At 40.9% G+C, this 22,696-nt stretch overlaps 2 protein-coding genes across 8 annotated transcripts in view; both read right to left on the bottom strand.

Annotated features, from left to right (window-relative positions):
• Nucleotides 1-14,147, bottom strand: part of zgc:66433 (uncharacterized protein LOC321250 homolog) — a 46,053-nt gene extending 31,906 nt beyond the window's left edge. For 2 of the 7 annotated variants that reach the window (XM_039615339.1, XM_039615344.1), the window contains exon 1: nt 13,998-14,127. Coding sequence is in view for 2 of the 7 variants with exons in the window: in XM_039615332.1 (XP_039471266.1) it covers nt 13,998-14,062 (65 nt within the window). In the remaining 5 variants the exon portion in view is untranslated. Of the gene's footprint in view, nt 1-1,348; nt 1,354-2,942; nt 3,560-9,259; nt 9,585-13,997 lie in introns of those variants that run through there. The other 5 variants (XM_039615354.1, XM_039615370.1, XM_039615332.1 and 2 more) reach the window with 4 other exon arrangements.
• A 3,624-nt stretch (nt 14,148-17,771) lies between these two features.
• On the bottom strand, nt 17,772-21,740 carry dcps (decapping enzyme, scavenger). The gene is made up of 6 exons (XM_031749850.2): nt 21,537-21,740; nt 21,129-21,279; nt 20,910-21,055; nt 20,711-20,824; nt 18,618-18,728; nt 17,772-18,505 (listed from the first exon to the last, which is right to left on the bottom strand). The coding sequence occupies exons 1-6, from the start codon at nt 21,738-21,740 to the stop codon at nt 18,239-18,241; spliced, it is 993 nt and encodes a 330-aa protein (XP_031605710.2). The 3' UTR covers nt 17,772-18,238.
• Nucleotides 21,741-22,696: the final 956 nt, after the last annotated feature.

Below are 22,696 nucleotides of genomic sequence, written 5' to 3'. Positions count from 1 at the left end.
ACTTAAATACCAAATGCTTCAGTTTGCCCTGTTGAAATAATAATCTCATGACTTCAATTTAAACGCAGGCTCAGCCTTAATTAAGTGCATTCTGGCAGAATGCACTTGAATACAATACAGTACAAACGTCTTTTCTCATTTTTCCCCATTTCTAAGTTGTAAGTGATCTTTAACAACAGCTACAAATTTGAAATTGTTATCAATATGCATGAAGGAGGTCAGAAGAGAGACAAAGTGAGTGTCTACAGTCATCTGTACAACACAATAGAGCCTCTGTCATGGTTTGGTGGTTCAGCCAGTGGTGGAGATATTGATGGAATTATAAACACAGAAAATATTTAACCATCCTGTAATACAATCTAGAAAGTGTCTGATTGGCATCAGTTTCTGTTTTCAACATGACAAGAACTCCAAACACACGGCCAAGGGAGTAAAAGCATGTGTGATAGCAAAAAGCTTCTCCCCGGAGCCCAGACCTCAACATTATTAAAGCAGTGTGGCATCATGTTAGCAAAGAACAGAACAAAAACACCCAAAAAAGAGCTTTGAATGTCCTTCAAGAAGCCGGGAGAACTATTCCCAAAGACTACTTAAAGAAATGACAAGAAAGTTTGCCTAAGAGAGTTCAGGTTGTTGAAGAGTAAATGGTACCCACACTAAATATTGACAAGTTTGTTAAAATTGTACAAACACTGTTTTTGCCTTTTATACTGTTGTTCCATGTATGTTTACCCGAGGTGGGAAGTAACAAAGTATTTCTACTTCGTTACTCTACTACACTTGAGTAGTCATTTTTCTGACCAATTTTTACCTGCTAAAAAACAAACTGAGGTAAACAGGTTACTTTGCTGTACTGTGATGGATTTAAAGCATGTGAGTGATGCACAGTGGCTGTGGTGCTGATGGTCAGAGTTAGGTTACATATAAGGGTTGCAGAGATGAATTTGAAGTTAAAATGATGATGCTTAGATTAATTTACTGAAATCCACCTTCATACGAACCTTATACCATCTAGAACAGGGGTGGGGAACTCAAGGCCTCAAGGGCCGGTGTCCTTGATCCAACACAGCTGATTTAAATGGCTAAATGACCTCCTCAACATGTCTTGAAGTTCTCCAGAGGCCTGGTGATGAACCAATCATTTAATTCAGGTGTGTTGACTCAGGGCGATATCTAAAACCTGCAGGACACCGGCCCTCGAGGCCTGGAGTTCGACACCTCTGGTGTAGAGGGTGAAAATCGGATGGAAAGTAGCAGCAGCAGCAGGTCAGCTGACCACAGCCTGTGCATGACAAATCTAATGGCTCCCTATACTGAGCCATTACAACTGATTTTAATGTTCCTCCACCTGCTGAATCTACTGTAACCTCTTCCCTACACATTTTCAAGTTGAGAGGCAAAGTCACCCTCTACAATGGAGACAACAGAAAATAGAGCTATTTTGTTCTATTTCCCTTCTTTTTCCCTGCTCATGTTCTACTTACCTGAGTGAAAATTTAGACTGAAATAAAGTTTGTATCCCATCTACTTATATTATTTTATTAATACTTTAATATAAGGTTCAGTTTGCTTTACATAAAAATAAGAGGTAGAAGCGTTCTTTGAGGAGCTGCCTTTACTTTCTTACTTTGAGTAAATTTCAGATCCTGTACTTTTTACTTTTATGTGAATAAAGAAGTTGAATTTGTACTTTAACTTTTTTAACACTAGTATCTGTACTTCTGCTTAATTACAGGATGCTTTCGTCACTTCTGATGTTTACACATCTTTCATCAAGCTGGGTGCATTTATTTCCCATTTTCCTGGCAAAACAAGAAAAGAGGAGAGACTCAAGACTTTTGCACAGTGTTGTATGTATGTGGCATTCAGCTCATCTCCACTTGTTCTAGTTCATTTTATGTGTGTGTGTCCCACACACACACACACACACACACACACACACACACACGCGCGCGCACGCACGCACACACAAAATATTTGTTCAAGCTCAGATGGCTGTAAAAGCTTTCACTGTTCAACTGTCATGAGGCTGGGAGGACAGAGACAAAGAAAGTTGAAGGGGGTATCAGTGTAACCAGCACCACATCTACACAGCTCTGTTACAAAAAAAGACACTTTACTGTAGTCAAAAAGCTAAAGGCACTCATTATGCTAAGCCTCTGTGGTCCAATCACACTGCCAAGCCCAGCGTCCTATATTTAGCCAATTCAAAGCATTAAAATCACAGAGGACTTCAATCAGCAAGAACAGAAACATGCATCCAAATTTAAATGAGGAAAAAACTCTTAACACAGCCACAGCTATGCAGCATCAAACCTTAATGAGCAACAACATGAACTGATCTTGTTCCAGGAAAACATAAAGGAAATCATGCTCATCCACCTGATTTTAGTGTACAGCACACATGACAAAAGCAAGTTTGACTCAGGGATTTACGGACTAATCACTGACTTCCAGTCAAAACCCGTCTTGCGAGTTACGCAGTTGACCGTTTGTTCCCAAGTGAGTCACTAACTGTAGTGACAAAAAACTAACTGTAGTGATTTGACCACTACATTAAAAGACGGTGTGCAGGATGCAAATGCAGGTCAGTGCACTCTCAGAGTTTTTATTTTTCTTACTGCATGCACTTGTAGTCATACTGTGGAAAGCAGAAAATGAGTAGAGTGCAACAAAGACAACACATTTTGTGGTACCAGCAGGAGTCAGCGGTCTGCATTATGATGGAGTTTTACACTGAAAATGACAAATCCTGTGAAAAGGGCCGACACCACCCATATCGTGTGACACAGGTTTGCAGAGACTGTGTTGATGACCTGAGTGAGCAGTTTGATGAAGCAATATCTGTGAGCAATCCAGGTTTTTTTTTTCCTGTTTTTCCTCGTGTGATGCAAGAACAAGGTGTTGCAATCTTCAGGTAATATTTTACAACTGAAACTTACTTGCGACCCTTAAAGCATCCGTACATCCCGGCCATGGTGTAATGATGAGATGAAGCCAAAACGTGATTTATGCGTTTTCCTGATGATGCCCCGTTTCTTCTGGTCTATGAACTTAAAGCTTTCAAACCCAAAAACTTGAAGTTTTTGTCTTCCTTTGCCTCCTGTATACTGAAGACTTCTCGCTCTTCGCAGTAGAAAAGATGCCACTCCACAAGAGAAGATCGCCTTCCTCCAAGTCAAACCATCCTCTGAGGTTCCTCCCACTTTTGAGTTCCACTGAAGTCAGATTTCATACTGACCTCTCTCCTTTCATAAATCTGGCAGGAAAAGCACCAAAGCTAGCCAGTCTAAACCACTCCAAGACTCGCATTCAACTGCAGCCAAAGTGGGACGATCATAATATTGTGCAAGCAGCACAAAAATAGAGTTAGAAAAACTGAATCGCCCTTTAAAAATGAACAATTCACCAGAGAGAGAGGAAAACGTCTCTTCCCCTCAACGACCACGTCCCACAAAAGAACAAATTCTTTGAGTGGTACAATGCAGTGATGAAAACAATGAACTATAAATGACTGACTGGCTGCTGCACGCTTTGCTCCTCTTCTCCCAGTCACCACGACTGGTAATGCTGCCGAAGCAAAGAGGGAGGAAAGATAAAGAGGGAGGAGAGAGGGAGGGAGGAGGCATGTGTGAACAAGATACTCCCCCCCACGACCTTATCCTTCACCGTCTCTTTCTACTGTTTAGCTGTAATTAACCAGTGAGTGCCAAGTGGTTTATTGTTAATGTTTACTGTTACTAATATTACCTCAGATGTTTCCCCATAAATACAGTGAGCAAAAAAGTAAAAAGTGTCTTGTTACTTCCAGTAAAATATATCCAATACAGCCTTCATAGTTAACCCTAAAGACAAATGACTACAAATCTCTGTCAATTGTTATATTGATACAGCCAGTTAAGACCAAACCTAAAGAAATGTTTAAACTGGGCACAGACATGCCACTCTCCTGTCTGTCCAATATGAAGCTGGAGCCAGCCAGTTCTCTTTAAAAAGTAAGAAAATCTACCAGTCTTCACCGCTGAACCTCATTAGTCACCATGTAAATTCCAAGCAGCAAGCTCCAGGACTGGAAAAAGAAAAATAGAAATCAATCTGAAGAGGAAGTGATGGAAACTGTGGTTTCGTAAATGGCCGATTTACTCCCTTTTTATAACAGTTTTGGTTCTTTTTGGTAATTATATCCACAAATAATAAAAAATATATTTAAAACAAGTAAGTGCCTTAACCTGCATTATTTTTAATAGCCACCAAGAGATGATACAATGGTTGCAAAAACACTCTGGCCCTCAAACTTGATTTCAGTAAACTCTTTCCTGGTGAGCTTACAGCCTCAGCCATTCAATTTTACTAATTAAAATATTAAGTCGATTTTATACATCTTTTTTGTCATTTTGCATTTCAGAAAGGTGGACTTCCCTAGCTCAAGAAGTTGAACATCTACGAATCGGAAGGTTGGTGGTTTGATCCCTGGCTGCTTGATCCCTGATCCATGCCAAAGTTTCTTGGGCAAGATACTAAAGTTAGTGTGTGTGCGAATGTTAGATAAAGACACAGAAAAAAGTGCTTCTATGAATGGATATAAATGAGGCATAAAGCGTCTTGAGTATACTAGAGTAGAAAAGCACTACATTTCCATTTACTGTTTAGTTGTGATGGACAAATTGTTAGCCGTTAGCAATAGTAAAAAAAATGGTCATCTTTAAAACCGGACTTCCTGACTAAAATCGGTCACAGAAATTGCATCCATGTTTAATACCATCTAATATATCAAGGCTCAGTGTTTTGAATTAGTAGGGTTTGGCTTCTTCAGCAGTAGCTATAGCTGCTAGCTATTTACGGGGCTTCACCTATGCCGATTTCAACCAAGTTTGCTACCTTTAGAGCAATTTAAATACAATTATCAGACAAATAACAAGAGTTGGAGTACAGTTAATTGCACTAAAAGACCGACCAATGCTTACTTTAGTTTTCTTGCTTCAGTGAATGAAAATGCTGCTTACCATAAACACAGAGACATTGCTAATCCTAAAAAAGCCTTCAAAACAGAACTGTACCATCACAGTAGGCACACCCATGTTTAACACATCATCTGTGGTCATTTACACACAATGATGATGTCCTGACTTCATATACTGGGCTACTTTAGTGCTGGTATGTTTACAACGAAAGCTAAGCTATTTGTTTCTAGTTTTTATGCTACGTTATGCTAGCAGTCTGGCACCACCTGGAATTAAACCATAAACTCTCCTATACAATAAATTTGACCATATGTCAGGGTTTAAAAATGAGCGGAACATTTCGGTGTCCTTCAAATACAAAAGGACAGAGCCCAATGTTCTCTGCGTCTCAGTAGGAGGCCTAGCGGTCGCGCAACAGCCTGTCGCTGCTAATCGCTATAAGTAGGAAGCTTAACCACCAACAGGCACTACAGCTCAGAGCGCTCACACTGTGTGTGAGTGGCTGTGAAGTGACTAGGGGCTGATCCTGAGATCTCCTGCTACAACAATGAGTCAGTTTCAGCTAAGTGGCCAATTTTTAAAAATGATTATTAGAAGATCACTATATATCAAGACAACTAGGAGCTGTATGCCGTTACCTGTAACAGGGTATGTGTTTACATGTTTAAACAGTTAAAAATGTTGTCGGAGTGATAAGAGTGAAAGTATAAAGTTTTGCTTTTGTCACAGTACAGACAGTTTTATCTTAGTGATCTTATAGTGACACAAACACACAAATCACATGAATCATCATGGTGTTGACATAGTAATGCTGTTAGTGGAACGGATTTCTCAATCCCAACATGCCCAGACTGAATACTGTCTGTGTGATTCAGTTTTCACTTTAGACATGTCGAAGCTTTAAAAGTCACTGAGTGTGTGTGTGTGTGTGTGTGTGTGTGTGTGTGTGTGTGTGTGTGTGTGTGTGTGTGTGTGTGTGTGTGTGTGTGTGTGTGTGTGTGTGTGTGTGTGTCAAACAAAGACAGAGGCAATTCTGTATCACTTCCAGAGCACAACAGCTCCATTTCAACACAAACACACAGTCACACAGATCAGTTTTAGCATGCTGGGATTATTGGGAAATGTCTTCACTCATGTGTACACACCCCTAGCATAAAGTCCTGCCACATGACAATGCCAATGAACCATCACGAAGGACCTCATCAGGCTGAAGTTGTGTAGACGGAGGATTTCCACTGATTTAATCTACGGGTTAATCGGCGTTTCCACCAATAAATTCACTGCTGAATTAGCTTCAGTTGAGATTAGTGCCTGAAGCAGGCTCTTGGGATTTCCCATCCTGGTATAGTCTGTGCATCTCTTCATCTCTAGTCTAGTTTTCTTTGAATCATGTCTCTCCCTGACACATTTGTTGTACAAAACATAATTCGTAGAACAATAATTCTATCACCTGCATTTTTTCATATTTTAAGTCTTTCGATGAACTTTAAAGTGCTGTTGGATGATTCAGTAGTGAAATAGAAAGAAAAAGCTCCAAACTCAAAGAAATCTAAAGTCTGCTTCCTGTCACAAAAAACTGGGTCAAACCAATTAGACAAGTTAAGTTGGTGCTCGGCTGCCAGGCAGCAGGAAAGGAAGTAATGTACAATTTTGATTAGGCAACACACCAAAACGCTGCACAGACAGCACTGTAGTAATTAGGAGGCTATCAAGCCGTGTAGGGCCCCAATGTTTCTGTGTTTTCTTATTCATCTTCTCTTTTTCAGGCCATTCATACTCATACCCCTCAAACCAAACAGCAAAGGTTTAGAAAATAGCACGCTTATTGGTAATACTCTCCTGGTGTTTTTCACCAGTTTTCGTGACTATACCTCAAGTCTTGCACCACCGAAAGGTCAAAGGTTAGAGATGCCATCGTTAGGCTTGGGTGCCGAACCAACCAAATTATGTTCATACTGAGTCTCAACAACCATAAAACCACAAATTATCCAAGTTAACATTTTACAATTTGAGATTTGAACCTTTACAGTGCGCTAGTTGGAACCAGTGCATTACTTTTACCTTTTATGCATCATGTAATCCAAGGATGTCAAACATAAGGTACAGGTGCCAAAATCGGCCCAACAAAGACTTTAATCAGGTCCACTGGAAGGCTTTGGAAAATGTAAACGAGTGAATCTTTATCTGTATTTTTAGAACTTTTACAGCTTTTCCTGCCAATAAAGACCTTTACAAAAACTTTTTGAACAAATAAAAACAAACAAAAACAGTCGGTCCGTGGTTAGAAAGCAATTAAAAAATAAAAATTTTGTGAATTACCAAAAACTTTATCTTTTACAAATACAGGACAGTCTGAACAATGAGCTGTCCGAACATTTTCTGTAATTTTACACATTTATCATGCAGAAAAACCGAGATTTACTGTTGAAATTGTTGTTTGCATCTCAGGAATTCAATGTTGAGTTAAAGGTCTTCACTCGACCCACTTAAGACCAAAGTGGGCTGTATGTGGCCCATGAAGTTTTATAGCGGTCACAGAGCAACATCAGCATTTATGACCTCTGCTAAAGTTCAGTAGTGTTTGTGTGCGTGTCATTCTGTCTGTAAACACAACAGATGGAAAAGTTTTGAATGAATTCTGATAAAACTTTGTCGGGGTGTAGAGTTGGTTCGTGTTAACGAGCCATTCAAATGTAGCTTTCTCTTCAAGTTCAACCTAATGATTTATTGGGTGAAAGCTGATAAGAAGCCTTAAAACTTAGAAACTGTGATTCTTACAAGTGTTGTGTGTCAACATATAGAAAGTAATGCATAAAGATTTGAAATGTGTCACATTTGAGCGCCGACCTTTCTTCAAAGTCAGTGATAACAATGCTGTTTACATCTATGTTACTTACTGCCATTGTGTTTAGTGACAGCATAACTATTTATATATTATCTAATTATCACATTATAGTTAGCATCCTAATATGATGCCATCGTGTCATTTACATTTCAAATCTGTCTTTCTTTCAAGTTAACTCCGCAATGTGTTACATCTTTAAAGAAAGTACCATCAAGAGAATGAGCTGCATCGTTAGTTATAATAATACTATATAATATTTCTAAGCTCAAGTTACTCATGTCCAGTTATTTACAAATCAACACCTGTTATGTGTAACCAGAGTAGACATCGGTAATGTTACCCTTACCTAATTTTTACTGCACTACAAACTTCTTAAAGTACCTTTAAGAAGAATACAGAAAACAAACTTAATATATACAACATACATACTATTCCCTTCAAAGTAAATAGTGGCCTGACTGAGGCGCGTTGCTGGAGGTTTGCACTAAACAAGAGTGCTTCTTGTTTAGAAATGCGTCTCTGACTATTTGATGTATCCAAGTCCAATATTCACTCTTCCTTTAGCTCTGTGTTGTTTTTCCACCAGGTCCTAAAAGTGATAATGTGTTCAGGCTTTGTGATGTTTGAAGCTAATAACTTTTTATTTAAAGTGTGGTGGTAAACTATTAGCATACAGTAGGTCTATAAGTTACATTAACATAAACAAAACTGGAATAAAGACGATTAAAGTGATCAACAGGCCATAAAACCAAAATATTAATGAGAGCAGCTTTAACTCTACATGTGGGGTCCGTCTCTTTTCAGGTATCAGTAACACGGCCAACTGAGGCAGCTTTCCTTTTAAAATGAACTCAACTCTCTAAATCTCTGAGGAAAAATAGACTCCAGCCAAAGGAGATTTATAACATTCATTTGAGTAGGTTTCCAGAGTCTCTGTGTACACGAATTTCTCAGTGCATATAAACAGCTCATCATGGCATGCCGAGTGTATGCTGCGCATGTTCGTATGTGAACAAGCATGTGTGAATCAGACAACTTTCTGTTTATAGAGGCACAAGGAATGTCGCTCAGTTTCCCTTGGAAGAGGGGGGAAAAGTGGATGCTGGTATTTCCTGAAACGACCCCGAGTCCGGACCCACTGAGAGAGACGCAGTGAAACAGTGACGGAGAGAGCCGACGACTCGCAAAGAAAAACTAAGAGATATGAAAATGTGTCATCTGGAACCATCGGGGATGAAATACATTCGTAGAAGTTAGCAAATTATAAGTTCAGTGTGTTTTCAAACCAAAGTCTAAAAATAAAAATGTAATCTTTTTTAAGATTTAATGGAACTTAATATAATCAGTGATGGACACCTGCATTCATTAAGCTGGAGCCACCCTCGGCACAGCTGTGATGTCTTCACTGAAACGACTGATGGTTTTTCGTGCAGTGCTTGTCCCTCCTGCCTACCGTGATGCCAGAAAAGCCTCCACTCGGCTGAAATGCCCCAAGTTAGATCTCTGGACTTGTGGTCAACCTGGAGGCCTTGCTTCTCTTCTGTATTCTTTCCATCCCCTTCCTCATCGCCACCGCTCCTTTTCCCTCGGCTGGCTCCGGTTCTGCTTCCTCACTCACCCACAGCACAATGCATTCTCCTTCCCCTCTGGTTTGTGGTTTCTGCGCGTCGCCTATTCTCTCCAACACAACGCACACAAGCTGATCTAGATATCTCTCCCTGTATAGAGGAAGAGGAGGGGAATCACACTGCTCTGAATTCCACCTCACATCTGGAAACCATCTTCTTCCTCTCCCTCTTTTTTCCCTTTTCTTGCCAGTCTCTCCCCCCCCCTTCTCTGTTGCTCTATGCTGTAATGTAAATAGGCCTGTAATCATACTCCTGCCCTTAGCCCGCCGTGCTGGGTGGTGGTGTGTGTGAGAGAAATCTTACACAGAATACACTTCGCCAACAAGCGGAGATCCCCGTCTTCTTTCTCTCCATCTCAGGCCCCAGCTGAGCTTTACGGGGCGATAAAAACAAAACGCTATTCTTCAACTCTATTTGCATCTATTGCATGCGTGTGTGTCTTTGAGCACTAAAGCAACAGGAGGCCCCTTTGCCACTAATACAAAGTGTTTAACTGAATGCCGATGACCTAATGACCTGAGAGTGAAGATTTTAAGAGCGTCGTCTCATTGCTCCATAAACTGACCTCAAGGAGAAGCAAAGGCACCTTTGTTTAACTGAAGCAGTGAGGGTATATTCTTGGGGTACAACACACTGTTTTTCCCCCTAAAACTGTTAAAGAAGGTTTTGTTTGGGTACAGTTGTCATGGCAAAGTGAAGCGCTTCTTGGTTTCCCAGCAAAACCTGGCAAATCCATCATTAACACTACACGTTTTACTTTCTTCAAGGACCAAACCAAAGTTTGCTTATTACTGCCTGTATGTGACCAACACTTTAACCGAACGCAGACTGCTAAATACTGCCAAAGATATCAGTATTTAGCAACTACTGTGCTCATCAGCTAAAAACCTAATGAATCCCAGCGAGCGGGAAATTACATTGAACTTAGACATTCTTCCAACATCTCAATAAGCTTTATGGGATAGCTGCTCATGTAGTCGCTCAATACTGTAGCGGTTCACACATTCGCCCAACAAGTTAAAGATGCCCGGTAAAATCCAAATGATGGAGCTATTTATAGCGTAGCTGTCCATTAATAGAAAGTTTTGACTGATGACATTTAAATTTCCATGATTTCTATTCCCACCACACGACACCAGCCCAGTGTGCAGCGGCATTCAGTGCGAAAACAACCTGAAAGTTTCAACAACTGTAGTTCCTCTAATGACCACTTGAGGTTGGCTTCAAAACTGATCAATCCCCAGGGTACAGAAAAGTTTATCACTGAAGCTTCCAGCATACATGCCAACCCTCCCGATTTTTTCGGGAGAATCCCGAATTTCAGTGCCCCTCCCGAAAATCTCCCGGTGCCACCATTCTCCCGAATTTCTCCTGATTTTCCACCTGAACCAATAGCATAGCGCGGCCCAGCCAATTCCAGTTAACAACAATGGTGGCAGCTACTTAGTTTTTTTTTTTTTTTTTTTATTGAACTTTTAATTGCAAAGCAGGAGAACAGCAGTCACCAGCATATACATACACAGGACAAAGATGCATCTACACGTATAGCAGGACGTGGGAGGTAGAAAGAAAAACCCAACAGCAATAGTAACAAACAATGGAAAAAAAAAGAAAAAGAAAAAAGTTAACAATCGTCCCTTTGTTGCCAGGCTAAATCCCGTAAGCCCGATTTTAACCTCTGAGCAGAGGGAGTGTCCAGATGGGCCAAAAAAGGGTCCCATGTGCGATAGAAAGCTACTTAGTTTTAATATTACTCTTATTACTCTCTATGAGTCGCAAAATAAACTTTTAACATATTTTCAGGCGAGAATGTAGCTGCGTTAACTTCAAATATCTGAGCCGGCAAGAACAGCGAACTCCCGGCACATCGTTTTCATCATTTGGCTACTCAGGTTAAACATGATATATAAGTCACTCAGATAACTTAAAAATGTTATTGTTTGGCCTTTTTCGGTGTTTTATTTGTTTGTGAGTAAATTGATTTGGCTGAGATTAAAGTTATTAGATTAGATTAAGTAAAACATTATTAATCCCTCAGGAGGGTTCCTCCGGGGTTTTCACACAGCTGAATAAACGTCAAAGTGAGAACTGATTAAACAGAAGTGTGAGATGGTCGAGAATTTACGCCAGTTTTGCAGTGCTCCACCAATCAGGCCTGTATGCCAGAGTGGCCAGATGGAAGTCACTCTTCGGCAAAAGCTGAGGAGACAGCCAGAAATCCTGCCTGGAGTTTGCAAACAGATACCTGAATTTTGTTTCCCAGACCACGAGAAACAAAATTCTCCGGTCTGATAAAACAAATATTGAACTCTTTTGCCTGAATGCTAAGCATTGTGTCTTTAGAAAACCAGGCACTGCTCATCACCTGCCCAATACTGCCCCTACAGTGAAGCATGGTGGTGTCAGCATCATGCCGCAGGGATGTTTTGTGACAGGGAGACTAGTCAGGGTCCAAAGTTAAATGCAGGAATGTACAGAGACACCCCTGATGATATCCTGCTCTAGAGTGCTCTGGATCTCAGACTGGGGTGAAGACTCATCTTCCAACAAGACACAAACCCTAAACCCACAGCCAAGATAACAAAAGGACCGGCTTCGGGACAACTCTGAATGTCTCAGCTCAGAGCCCAAAATTGAACCTGATTGAACATCCCTCCAGAGATCTGAAAATGTCTGTGCACTGATGCTCTCCATCCAGCCTGATGGAGCTTAAAGGTTCTGCAAAGACGAATGGGAAAAACTGCTCAAAAATAGGCGAGCTAATTCCTGCCAAAACCGCTTCAGTAAAGGCTGTGAATACTTATCTACATGTTATATATACATATTATATATATATATAATTTATTTTTTAACAGGTTTGCAAGAATTTTAAGCATACCTTTTTCACATTACCATTATGGGTACAAGCAAAGTCCTGTGAATGCTTGACTGAATAGGCTGTCTCAATGCTAAAGAGGTTTTCCAGGACTTCAGTTGACACGGGCTTGTTTTTCCTGACTGTAACGAGCAGGCTGGCGGACGAAACCATCCAAAAAGATTTTGTGCCTCCGAAGGACAATCGATATGAAAAGATAACGCTCACTCAGGCTGCACAGGAAGCAAGAAGTTAGGTTTTAAAGAGCATCCAGTTCCACTCTGAGTCGGACACACAGGAACATGTTCTGTCAAATTATGAATGACTGAATTGTCATGAGAGCACTTCCTCGCAAAGACAAACAGGACATGAAGGTAAACTCTGTTTTTTTAAAGTGACCTAGCGATGGACGACCTAATCAGACCTTTAATAATGAAAACTTTGACAGTTGACAGGCCACACACACTCTCACAGAAGCCTATTTCCCCAAGCTTCTCAATCCGACAACCAGCAGATAAACTCATGCATCTTCATTCAGTGTGATAATGCTAACTGGATTTACTGCCAAGTACTGACTGATACCACGTCATTATTCATCGAGATCTCAGAGCACTTTTACGTGTAATGGGAATCTGCTTTGTCGTCACTTCCAGAACAAAGAAACAACGCAGTCAGAAGTCAACATCGTTCTGCTGCACGTCGTCCTGTGGATCAGATCAGCTGATCTCAGATCAATAGTGTCATTTATTCAGTCACACTGACAGACAGCATGAGTCTGTTCTGAATCAGTCAGTGTCTGTGTTCAGGATTACGGTGGTGAAACGCAGCGAAAGATAACTGTTTAATCTGGACCGTCCTTGACCTGCCTCCACCAAACACTGAGCTCACACGCATGCACTGTGTGTGTGTGTGTGTGTGTGTGTGTGTGTGATCTCACTAAGTCTACAGGGTTGTAGAGAGTGACTGATCAGGACAATAGGCCTAATATGCCTTTAAAGGCTACAGTAAATGAATTATATGGAAACCTTGCATGAGAGGCGGTGCATGGATGAATCACAGGCACTGAGCTGCTGAAGGAGAAAAGATCAGCTGCTGCTTATAACCAGGGTCCTTTGACAGGTTAGCCAATTAAAACTTTACTGAAAACCTACTTGGAGAATAGATTAAAACCTCAAATGCATCTTAATGGTCCCTGAATGTTTCACAATAGATAACAACAAGTGGCAATCTTTGAAATAACCAGAACAGCTTTGCTGGTGTTAAATCATGTGATGGAAAAAGTGGTGAAAAAGTGCCTGACCAAAGTTGATTTTTGAGGGGGATTACCACCAACCTACTTCCAGTTTAGCCAACGTTACACACTAATCCAAAACAGAATGTAGTGGAAACCAGCAAAAAACGAAAAGTGCATAAAAACAAACTAAAAGGACTTCAGAAACTCCAAAGAATAATCACAGCCCACCTACAGTGCTGTCTGCAAATCAGAGCCCAAAGAGGAAAAACTAAAGAAAAAAAAAACGTTTTATCCCCTCAGCTAATTCAGTTCACACACAAACAAGCACAGCAGCGTATCCGGCACACTGTAACAAGCACATGTATCGATTACTACCAATCAGACATCTCCATCTCCGGGCAAAACAAAGCTGAAGAGTCCCAGAGATGACGCACAGTTGGCCGGGAAAGCTTGTAGCCGTTGCGGGGATACTCACTGTGTCTGCTGAATCTCAAACGGCCTCAGGGTGAAGTCATCCCTCAGATACTGAAACCAAGACATCAGCGCCGTCACTGGACTAATGATTGGATTATTTGTCTCAGTCGTGCGCTGGCGTCCTCAGCTCCGTGATGCTGCGTTCAGGAGACGCCACGGAAACTCCTCAATCCCGCCTCACCAACAAATCGTTAGTGTTTAGGTTTACACTCCAATCCTATTTTTTATATATAAATATATATATATATATATATATATATATATATATATATATATAGTTTAATAGCGACCTACACTACCGTGATATCTTCCTGCTAATGCTATCCTAGGTTGGGTTCAGGAAATAAAGAGGCGTTAACTGGTTCACTGAGGTATTTAATTAGCGGGTTTGGATTCCTTTGTGGAAGATTTCCTCTGGGTGTTTTCAATGTGGAAAATGCTCTAATTGCACTTACACAAAAGCAGAAACATGCACTCTACTGGATATGTCGTAATACGTCCATTCAGCAGCGATCCTTGTGCTATTTCCAGGATAGGTGTTTACTGAACAAAACAAGAGTACACACAGTCCAGCGTGCCTGTGGTTAATAACGTTAAAACCAACTCAAGCATGTAACCCATGAATCCTATTAGTATACTTTAAAAAAAAAAAACCTGGAAAAGCTTTCAAAACAGACAATTAGACAATAATTAGAGGATTAGGATCAAGTTACATTAAACAGCTTCCCCTTCACGTTTCTATTAAGAACAGGTTGTAACTTATTAAGGCTGAACAAACCACTAAATGGTCTTTGACGTGGGTCCCAGTAGACTGGTTGCTAGGCTAAGGAACAAATCATAGGACGGTGTAGTATCGTTGCTGTTGATCAATTCGCATTTTTCCAAGGGACACTTGAACGCACCTTAAGCACGAACTGAACACCGCCCAGCTGACTTTAGATCAGATAAGAAAATTATGTCTGCAAGAAATGATCTTTTAACAAAGTCACAGCAGCTCAGAGAGGCAAACAGAGGTCTGTGTGTACAAACTCGCATTATACAGCTCCGATTCTTAGACTGTCAGCGGGGCTGAAGGGGAGACGCAGGTGTAGCTACGAGGCACAGGTTCAAATGAACATAGTACTTCAGAGCCATACGTATGTAAGTGGTGTTCACTTAAAGAGAACCTGCTACGCTTATTGCTAGCTCCATTTTTCATTGTATGTGTATTATTTTTATTCTCGGACTGCTACAGCAGCTTTGTATGACAATTCGATATAATTCTTATTTGTCTCATACTGGGCCTTGATAGACCCCCCCCCCCCTCAGTTCATGGAGCCTCCTCTGATTGGCTGCTCCTGTCAAACAGAAGGTTTGGTCGCTTTAAACTGAGAGTTTAGCGCAGTCTGAAGCCTGACCTTCAGGATTACTTCCACTGTACATGCACTGACCTCACCATTTGAAACACTGTTTAAAATGAACATCAACACTGTTAAAGTGTATATATGACAGAAAATGAATGAAGCACAACTTCATTGCGTGTTTTGGTTAAAAGTGGTTGTGTTTATATGCAAAAGAAAGTTTTGCAATTTGCTTTATGACAAAGTGAGAAAAAAAGTGAGAATCAGACTCATGATATTACCCAGACTGGAGATTTAGTTTTACAGTCTAGCACATGCACAAGAATGTTCTATCATCTTAGGATTTATACTACCATCTAGTGCAGCAGCCGAGGTACTGTGGCTTTGGCTTTGGCTTCTCTGCTGTTATGCATGTATTCCAGTGTTATGATAAAGAAGCATGTTCAAACACGCTGCCCACAGTGAAGCTACAGAGTGCCCCCTGTTGGACAAAATGTGCAACATCAACCCTCACAACATGCTTGCATGGGTTTCTTCAAAGGCTTCTTTGCATTTTAATTTTTCACATATCAGTCATTATAAATGCAGACACCGATGCAGCAGCTAATAGCTAATTTTGGTTGTTGGTATTAGTTGGGCTCTTGGACACTACCAGTTTAGCTTTCCATGATTCACAGTTTAAAATTGTCCGTATATACAGTGGCTTGCAAAAGTATTCGGCCCCCTTGAACTTTTCCACATTTTGTCACATTACAGCCACAAACATGAATCAATTTTATTGGAATTCCAGGTGAAAGACCAATACAAAGTGGTGTACACGTGAGAAGTGGAACGAAAATCATACATGATTCCAAACATTTTTTACAAATAAATAACTGAGAAGTGGGGTGTGCGTAATTATTCAGCCCCCTGAGTCAATACTTTGTAGAACCACCTTTTGCTGCAATTCCAGCTGCCAGTCTTTTAGGGTATGTCTCTACCAGCTTTGCACATCTACAGACTGAAATCTTTGCCCATTCTTCTTTGCAAAACAGCTCCAGCTCAGTCAGATTAGATGGACAGCGTTTGTGAACAGCAGTTTTCAGATCTTGCCACAGATTCTGGATTGGATTTAGATCTGGACTTTGACTGGGCCATTCTAACACATGGATATGTTTTGTTTTAAACCATTCCATTGTTGCCCTGGCTTTATGTTTAGGGTCGTTGTCCTGCTGGAAGGTGAACCTCCGCCCCAGTCTCAAGTCTTTTGCAGACTCCAAGAGGTTTTCTTCCAAGATTGCCCTGTATTTGGCTCCATCCATCTTCCCATCAACTCTGACCAGCTTCCCTGTCCCTGCTGAAGAGAAGCACCCCCAGAGCATGATGCTGCCACCACCATCTTTGACAGTGGGGATGGTGTGTTCAGAGTGATGTGCAGTGTTAGTTTTCCGCCACACATAGCGTTTTGCATTTAGGCCAAAAAGTTCCATTTTGGTCTCATCTGACCAGAGCACCTTCTTCCACATGTTTGCTGTGTCTCCCACATGGCTCGTGGCAAACTGCAAACGGGACTTCTTATGGTTTTCTGTTAACAATGGCTTTCTTCTTGCCACTCTTCCATAAAGGCCAACTTTGTGCAGTGCACGACTAATAGTTGTCCTGTGGACAGATTCCCCCACCTGAGCTGTAGATCTCTGCAGCTCGTCCAGAGTCACCATGGGCCTCTTGGCTGCATTTCTGATCAGCGCTCTCCTTGTTCGGTCTGTGAGTTTAGATGGACGGCCTTGTCTTGGTAGGTTTACAGTTGTGCCATACTCCTTCCATTTCTGAATGATGGCTTGAACAGTGCTCCGTGGGATGTTCAAGGCTTGGGAAATCTGTTTGTAGCCTAAGCCTGCTTTAAATTTCTCAATAACTTTATCCCTGACCTGTCTGGTGTGTTCTTTGGACTTCATGGTGTTGTTGCTCCCAATATTCTCTTAGACAACCTCTGAGGCCGTCACAGAGCAGCTGTATTTGTACTGACATTAGATTACACACAGGTGCACTCTATTTAGTCATTAGCACTCATCAGGCAATGTCTATGGGCAACTGACTGCACTCAGACCAAAGGGGGCTGAATAATTACGCACACCCCACTTTGCAGTTATTTATTTGTAAAAAATGTTTGGAATCATGTATGATTTTCGTTCCACTTCTCACGTGTACACCACTTTGTATTGGTCTTTCACCTGGAATTCCAATAACATTGATTCATATTTGTGGCTGTAATGTGACAAAATGTGGAAAAGTTCAAGGGGGCCAAATACTTTTGCAAGCCACTGTATCTTATCCCAGAGCTTGGTGTAACCCCCTCTGTTCATTATGTCAGAAAATAAGGCAAGGATAATAGTCCTGGTTATAATAAACCCAATTATGTCTTTGGGGGATTATTGAAACCAACACTGCAAACTTAATACATTTTAATAAAGAGCTAGAAACCAAATGTACTTTAATTTAGTTGACAACATTCAGTCAAAAAGCACATCAAACACACTGATTAAAAAATGCTTCATCTACTGTTCTGTTTTTAATCACAAAAAAACTAATAACAATTTCTGACACGACTACAAAAAAACCATCAGAAATATACAAATTACTTTTGAAAAAAAGAAAAGTCATAAAAAGAGACTACAAACCGGATCAGATGGGAACAGAGTGTCAACAACGTTGTTCTGGAACATGATGAACACAGCTGTGAACTGGCATTAAAGGATGATCCAGTTTACAGAGACAATATTTGATATGGATTAAAAATTATGGGCTGGAGTAGCGTGAACATTAGCATGTCAATCCAACTGATACAATAAAAAAAAAAAAGCTGTAAAGCTCACGGTTTGGATGGAAAGAGAGAAGCGGTGGATGCTGCTCTGAGTTTAGTTCATTACAGCCTCCCTGCTTCCTTGAACTTACTGAGCAGTCCATCATCTGCCCTCAGGGGGAAGTACAGTGTCCGGGTTTTGTAATACTGGGGGTCTGACTGGAGGTTCTGGATGACATCAGCGATGAGATGGGCTCGCTCCACACCGCAGCCCGGCGCGTCATAGCCCAGCTTGGTGAAGTGGACGTGCAGGTGGTAATAGGAGGGCTGGTAGTGCAGATAGACTCTCAGCTTACTGCCTGGAAGGTTGTAGCGCTGGAGGATGGCTTCCTAATTTACACAGATATCATCACAGAGAATGAATGAAGCCACATTGAGTAAAGATGATTGATATGCATTATAGCTCTCTTTAACTGAGACCCGAGGATCACTTTAATCCCACCTTTCCTTTCTGGAAGATGTTCTGCAGCAGCGGGACGTGCTCTGATGTCAGATCTCGAAGGCTCTTGATGTCTCTCTGATGTGCTATTGCAATGAGGTACAAATCATCCACCTGAAAGAAGACAGATGCGCCGAGGCTGTTAAGTGGTCTAAAAATCCAAGAACTCGCCATCCAGTAAGCTTTTGAGTAAAAAGCTTCAGGGGCTGAAAAATAAAGCTTATAGTTCTTTGAATGGCCGCTTGAAGCTGGCTCACTAAAGAGTCAATCCACAGTGACCCCATGTTACAGAATCCAATTTCAGAGCAAGGGAGTGAATTTCTATATAGCTAACCAGTTGAAATTGCATTAAGGCTTGTATTAAGTTATGCAGTATTGGTGCTGTGGCAACTTTAATTGACAGGCAGATGCTTTTTCCAGTATATTCACTGTACTGTAACGAATGAGTACATTCTAGGTAAGTTTTTTGCTAGCCAAAACTTACCTTGCTAACCAACCTAGCCAGTGCCATTGTTAGCAGAGTCCCATAGTTTAGTTACTATGATCTGAAAAAAGGGACAGCCCAAAAATGTCATTAGGAAGGTTTTTCTGAGGTCACAGAAGTGGGGAACTTAGGGCCATTTTTCCATAGATTTCTATGACGTTGCCCTCTGCTGGCCAGTATATATGCAGGTTTAATCACACTTGCACATATACTGTGTAAATTTACACTCTTAAGTCAAAGGAATTTGCAAAGAAAAGCGTCTGGACTTCTTTGAGTTGCTTGAAGACGTTTCACCTCTCATCCGAGAAGCTTCTTCAGTTCTAAGGTCAAATGGCCGAGAGTCCCAGATTTAAACCCAGTGGGAGTATCCCCCCAAAGAGGGACATTGGAGAGACCAAACAGCCACTTCACAAGCGTATGGCACAACATAGAAGAGCCACCTCCACAGGACAAGACTCAGCAGTCCATCTGCATCTAAAGGACAAAGGTCACTCTTTCGAGGATGCCAATGTTCACATTTTGGACAGAGAGGACAGATGGTTTGAAAGAGGAGTGAAAGAGGCCATCTATGTCCACTGTGAGCGACCATCTTTGAACAGAGGCGGTGGTTTACGACACCAACTGTCTGCCATCTATAATCCAGTTTTGAGTTCCCTCCCCAGACGCCTTAACGCCCACTCACATCCTGGGCCATCTGACCTCAGGAAATCACATGACAAGGTGGGGCCAGGTTTCACAATGAGCTCACCCGAAACCCTGGCTGATTAGGTCCCACACCCGCTTTCACACCTTGGCTCATGTGATTAGAGGATCACCAGGGGGTCCTTTGTCCCTCCTTGGGGGGGATACTCCCACTGAGTTTAAATCTGGGACTCTCGGCCATTTGACCTTAGAACTGAAGAAGCTTCTCGGATGAGAGGTGAAACGTCTTCAAGCAACTTAAAGAAGTCCAGACGCTTTTCTTTGCAAACTCCTTTGACTACGATGACCTGGATGACTGAGAACCTTCACAGACATATTTACACTCTTAACATGAAGCCTTAAGCCAAAAGACTTACTATATCAGTTACACTGTATCTTCATGAACTGTAATCAGTGTGGGGCAAGTTCATCATAAAACTCAAATAAGTTACTTTCTCCAAAGTTTCAGTTTCAAAAGACAGCAGGTTTGGGATATTACCATTTATCACAATCATTAAGGAAAACTGTAGATCAATCAGTCTAATTGTGTTAATCATACAAATAATGGCAGACTGTGATTTTATTTACTTATTTTTCAACACAGGGAATATTGCACGAAGGTGTTCCATAAGCACATTGGTGAACTCCATTTAGGGCTTTTGTGCTCAAGCACATTTTTTCCACTCTGCATCTAAATGTGTATTATAGTGTTAACATGCTCCAGCCTGGAGTTGTTATGCAATGCTAAATGAAATATTACAGAGGTACAGAAGAATAGTGTTTGTGCCACCATAAATGTATGATTATCTGTATAAAAATGAGGTGTGCAAAACATGTCAGAGCTTTAGTGTAAAATCATGTTCTAGTTTGTTCTGGTTGATCAAGAGGTTTTAAAGTCAGTGAAGCAGTGTCAACATTTGTGGCCTCTGACCTGTTTTTGGTCCCACTTGAAATCCGGAAGGAGGACAAAGCCGACGTCAGGATCTGGATCTTCATAAACGATCCGTTCAGCCTCTGCCTTCTTCTCCAAGATGTTGTAAACCCACTGGAAGGTAAAAATCAGGGAAAAGTGAGCAGTGTACACTCCAAAGAGCAGACTGGAGCAGAAGAAGTACTCCAAAGAGACTGACCTGCACACTAAAACTCTGCTTCTGAATGTAGGGTAGAGTAATATTCTTATAGTCTTCCTCCGTTTCCTCGACCAGGAAACTCTCCTTACGCTGGTATTTCTTTATATGCTTCTCAGTGGCTGGACACACCACTGTGGTCTTAATCTCTGTGTAACAGAAACACGCAGGTTATCTGACTGACATCACATATTCAGACAGTTTACTAGCGGAGGAGCATACCATTGAGATGAGGGGGAGCCTGGAGCCGATATGTGCTGTAGATGTCGTTTTTCATCTCCAGTTTGAGTGTGGAACCACTAAAGAGCTCAGCCAGTGAGTCTTCTCTGATCGGGGTCTTTTCAAGGATAACCACGGCATCCTGATCTGCAACCTTAAAATCACAGTAAGATACTATAAGATCAAAGTTCATATCAGGGCGGGTTTGCAAAAAACCCCCAAAACAAAACAAAGGACTATTATTTTGAAATGTAAAACCGGAAGCTAGTGTCGTGGAGTTCCTTACAAATCATTCAAAAACGGCTTCCTTTAAAACGCCGCTTGCAACTCTGTAACAATAGTTACAAGTAACAAATAGCTGCATATGGTCTGCACACTGAGTAACGGTAGCTAACTTTGCAACAACGCTACCTTCCCGTAGATAAAGATGTTTTTCTCTCGGGCGGAGTCACTCAACACGCTTGAGGTTTTGAACCCAGACAGGACATTTTCCTGGACCGACTCATTTCCATCTTCTCGCCCATTCTCATTGTCAGTTTTCCCCCTCTTGACTTCTTGAGCTGGTTCACCAGTTTTATCGCTGTCGAGTAGACGTTTGGCGCTCGTGTCCGCCATGTTTAGTGTCGCTGCTTCGAAGATCGTGTATTGTACACGATGTTTCACTCGTTCACCCCGACTCAAAAATAAATAATATTAAATAACAAATATGCTATTAAATGCATGTAAGATAATATTACAAATTGTATATTAACATTGTTTTCATTTTATTATCTGTAAAGTGTAATAAATTGATATCTGTATTTGTACTTATTGACTTTAGTATTCATTCCCCCGTTTATATAGTTTCCAGTTGGTTTATTTATTTATGTAGTTAGTTTTATTATTTTGGATTTATTATTATTATTATTATTTATTTTTAACATCAGACGTCAGGTGATTCGACTGGTGGTTAGCTAATATATCTGAAAAACAAAAAACATGTACATTAAAAAAAATAGATCTGGTTATTTTTATAATGACTCATATTTTTTTTTTGGGGGGGGGGGGGTGAGTTGTTTATTCAATAATTAAATAACTGTAACGTCAAAACAATGACTTTGGGCGTTTTTTTCTCTCACACTGAGCAAACAGTAGCTTTCGGGGAATGTTCCCTGTAGATTTTGCAAAATAAATAAATCAATTTATTTGAAATTAATTTTACCGCAACACTGCAAACACTTCAGCTTTCGTTCTGTTTGTAGGCAGATCTTTCTTCTTTGGCTCTGCTACCATCAACAGCAGTTTCTTTCTTATTGTTGGTAATTCGGTTAATTTGCGGAAGTCAATAATTTGCGGAGTGAGACCTCTCACTCACCTCCCATTTTTCAGTTGTATTAATGTAAAGTTAACGGATAGAGATCATCGCCCCTATTTATTCTATGAAAATGAAAGCTATGAATTTCTTCTAACTCTTTTAAGGCTACCTTATCCTCAGTTGTTTTCACGGCTCTGTAATTATACTGTAATTTCTTTATTCTGAGCCTGTTGTACAAATGAAGCTACACGCAGGCTGACTGGCAGATACTCGGGAT

The sequence above is a fragment of the Oreochromis aureus genome, linkage group 2 (assembly GCF_013358895.1).
Source record: "Oreochromis aureus strain Israel breed Guangdong linkage group 2, ZZ_aureus, whole genome shotgun sequence".
NCBI lineage: Eukaryota > Metazoa > Chordata > Actinopteri > Cichliformes > Cichlidae > Oreochromis > Oreochromis aureus.
This window is presented reverse-complemented; position numbering and strand designations above follow the sequence as displayed.

Coding starts and splice junctions, on each gene's coding strand:
- dcps (XM_031749850.2), bottom strand. CDS start 21,740: ATGGCGGACACGAGCGCCAAACGTCTACTCGACAGCGATAAAACTGGT. Junction 21,280..21,536: donor ACATCTTTATCTACGGGAAG/GTAGCGTTGTTG, acceptor TGTGATTTTAAG/GTTGCAGATCAGGATGCCGT. Junction 20,825..20,909: donor AGCAGAGTTTTAGTGTGCAG/GTCAGTCTCTTT, acceptor TTTACCTTCCAG/TGGGTTTACAACATCTTGGA.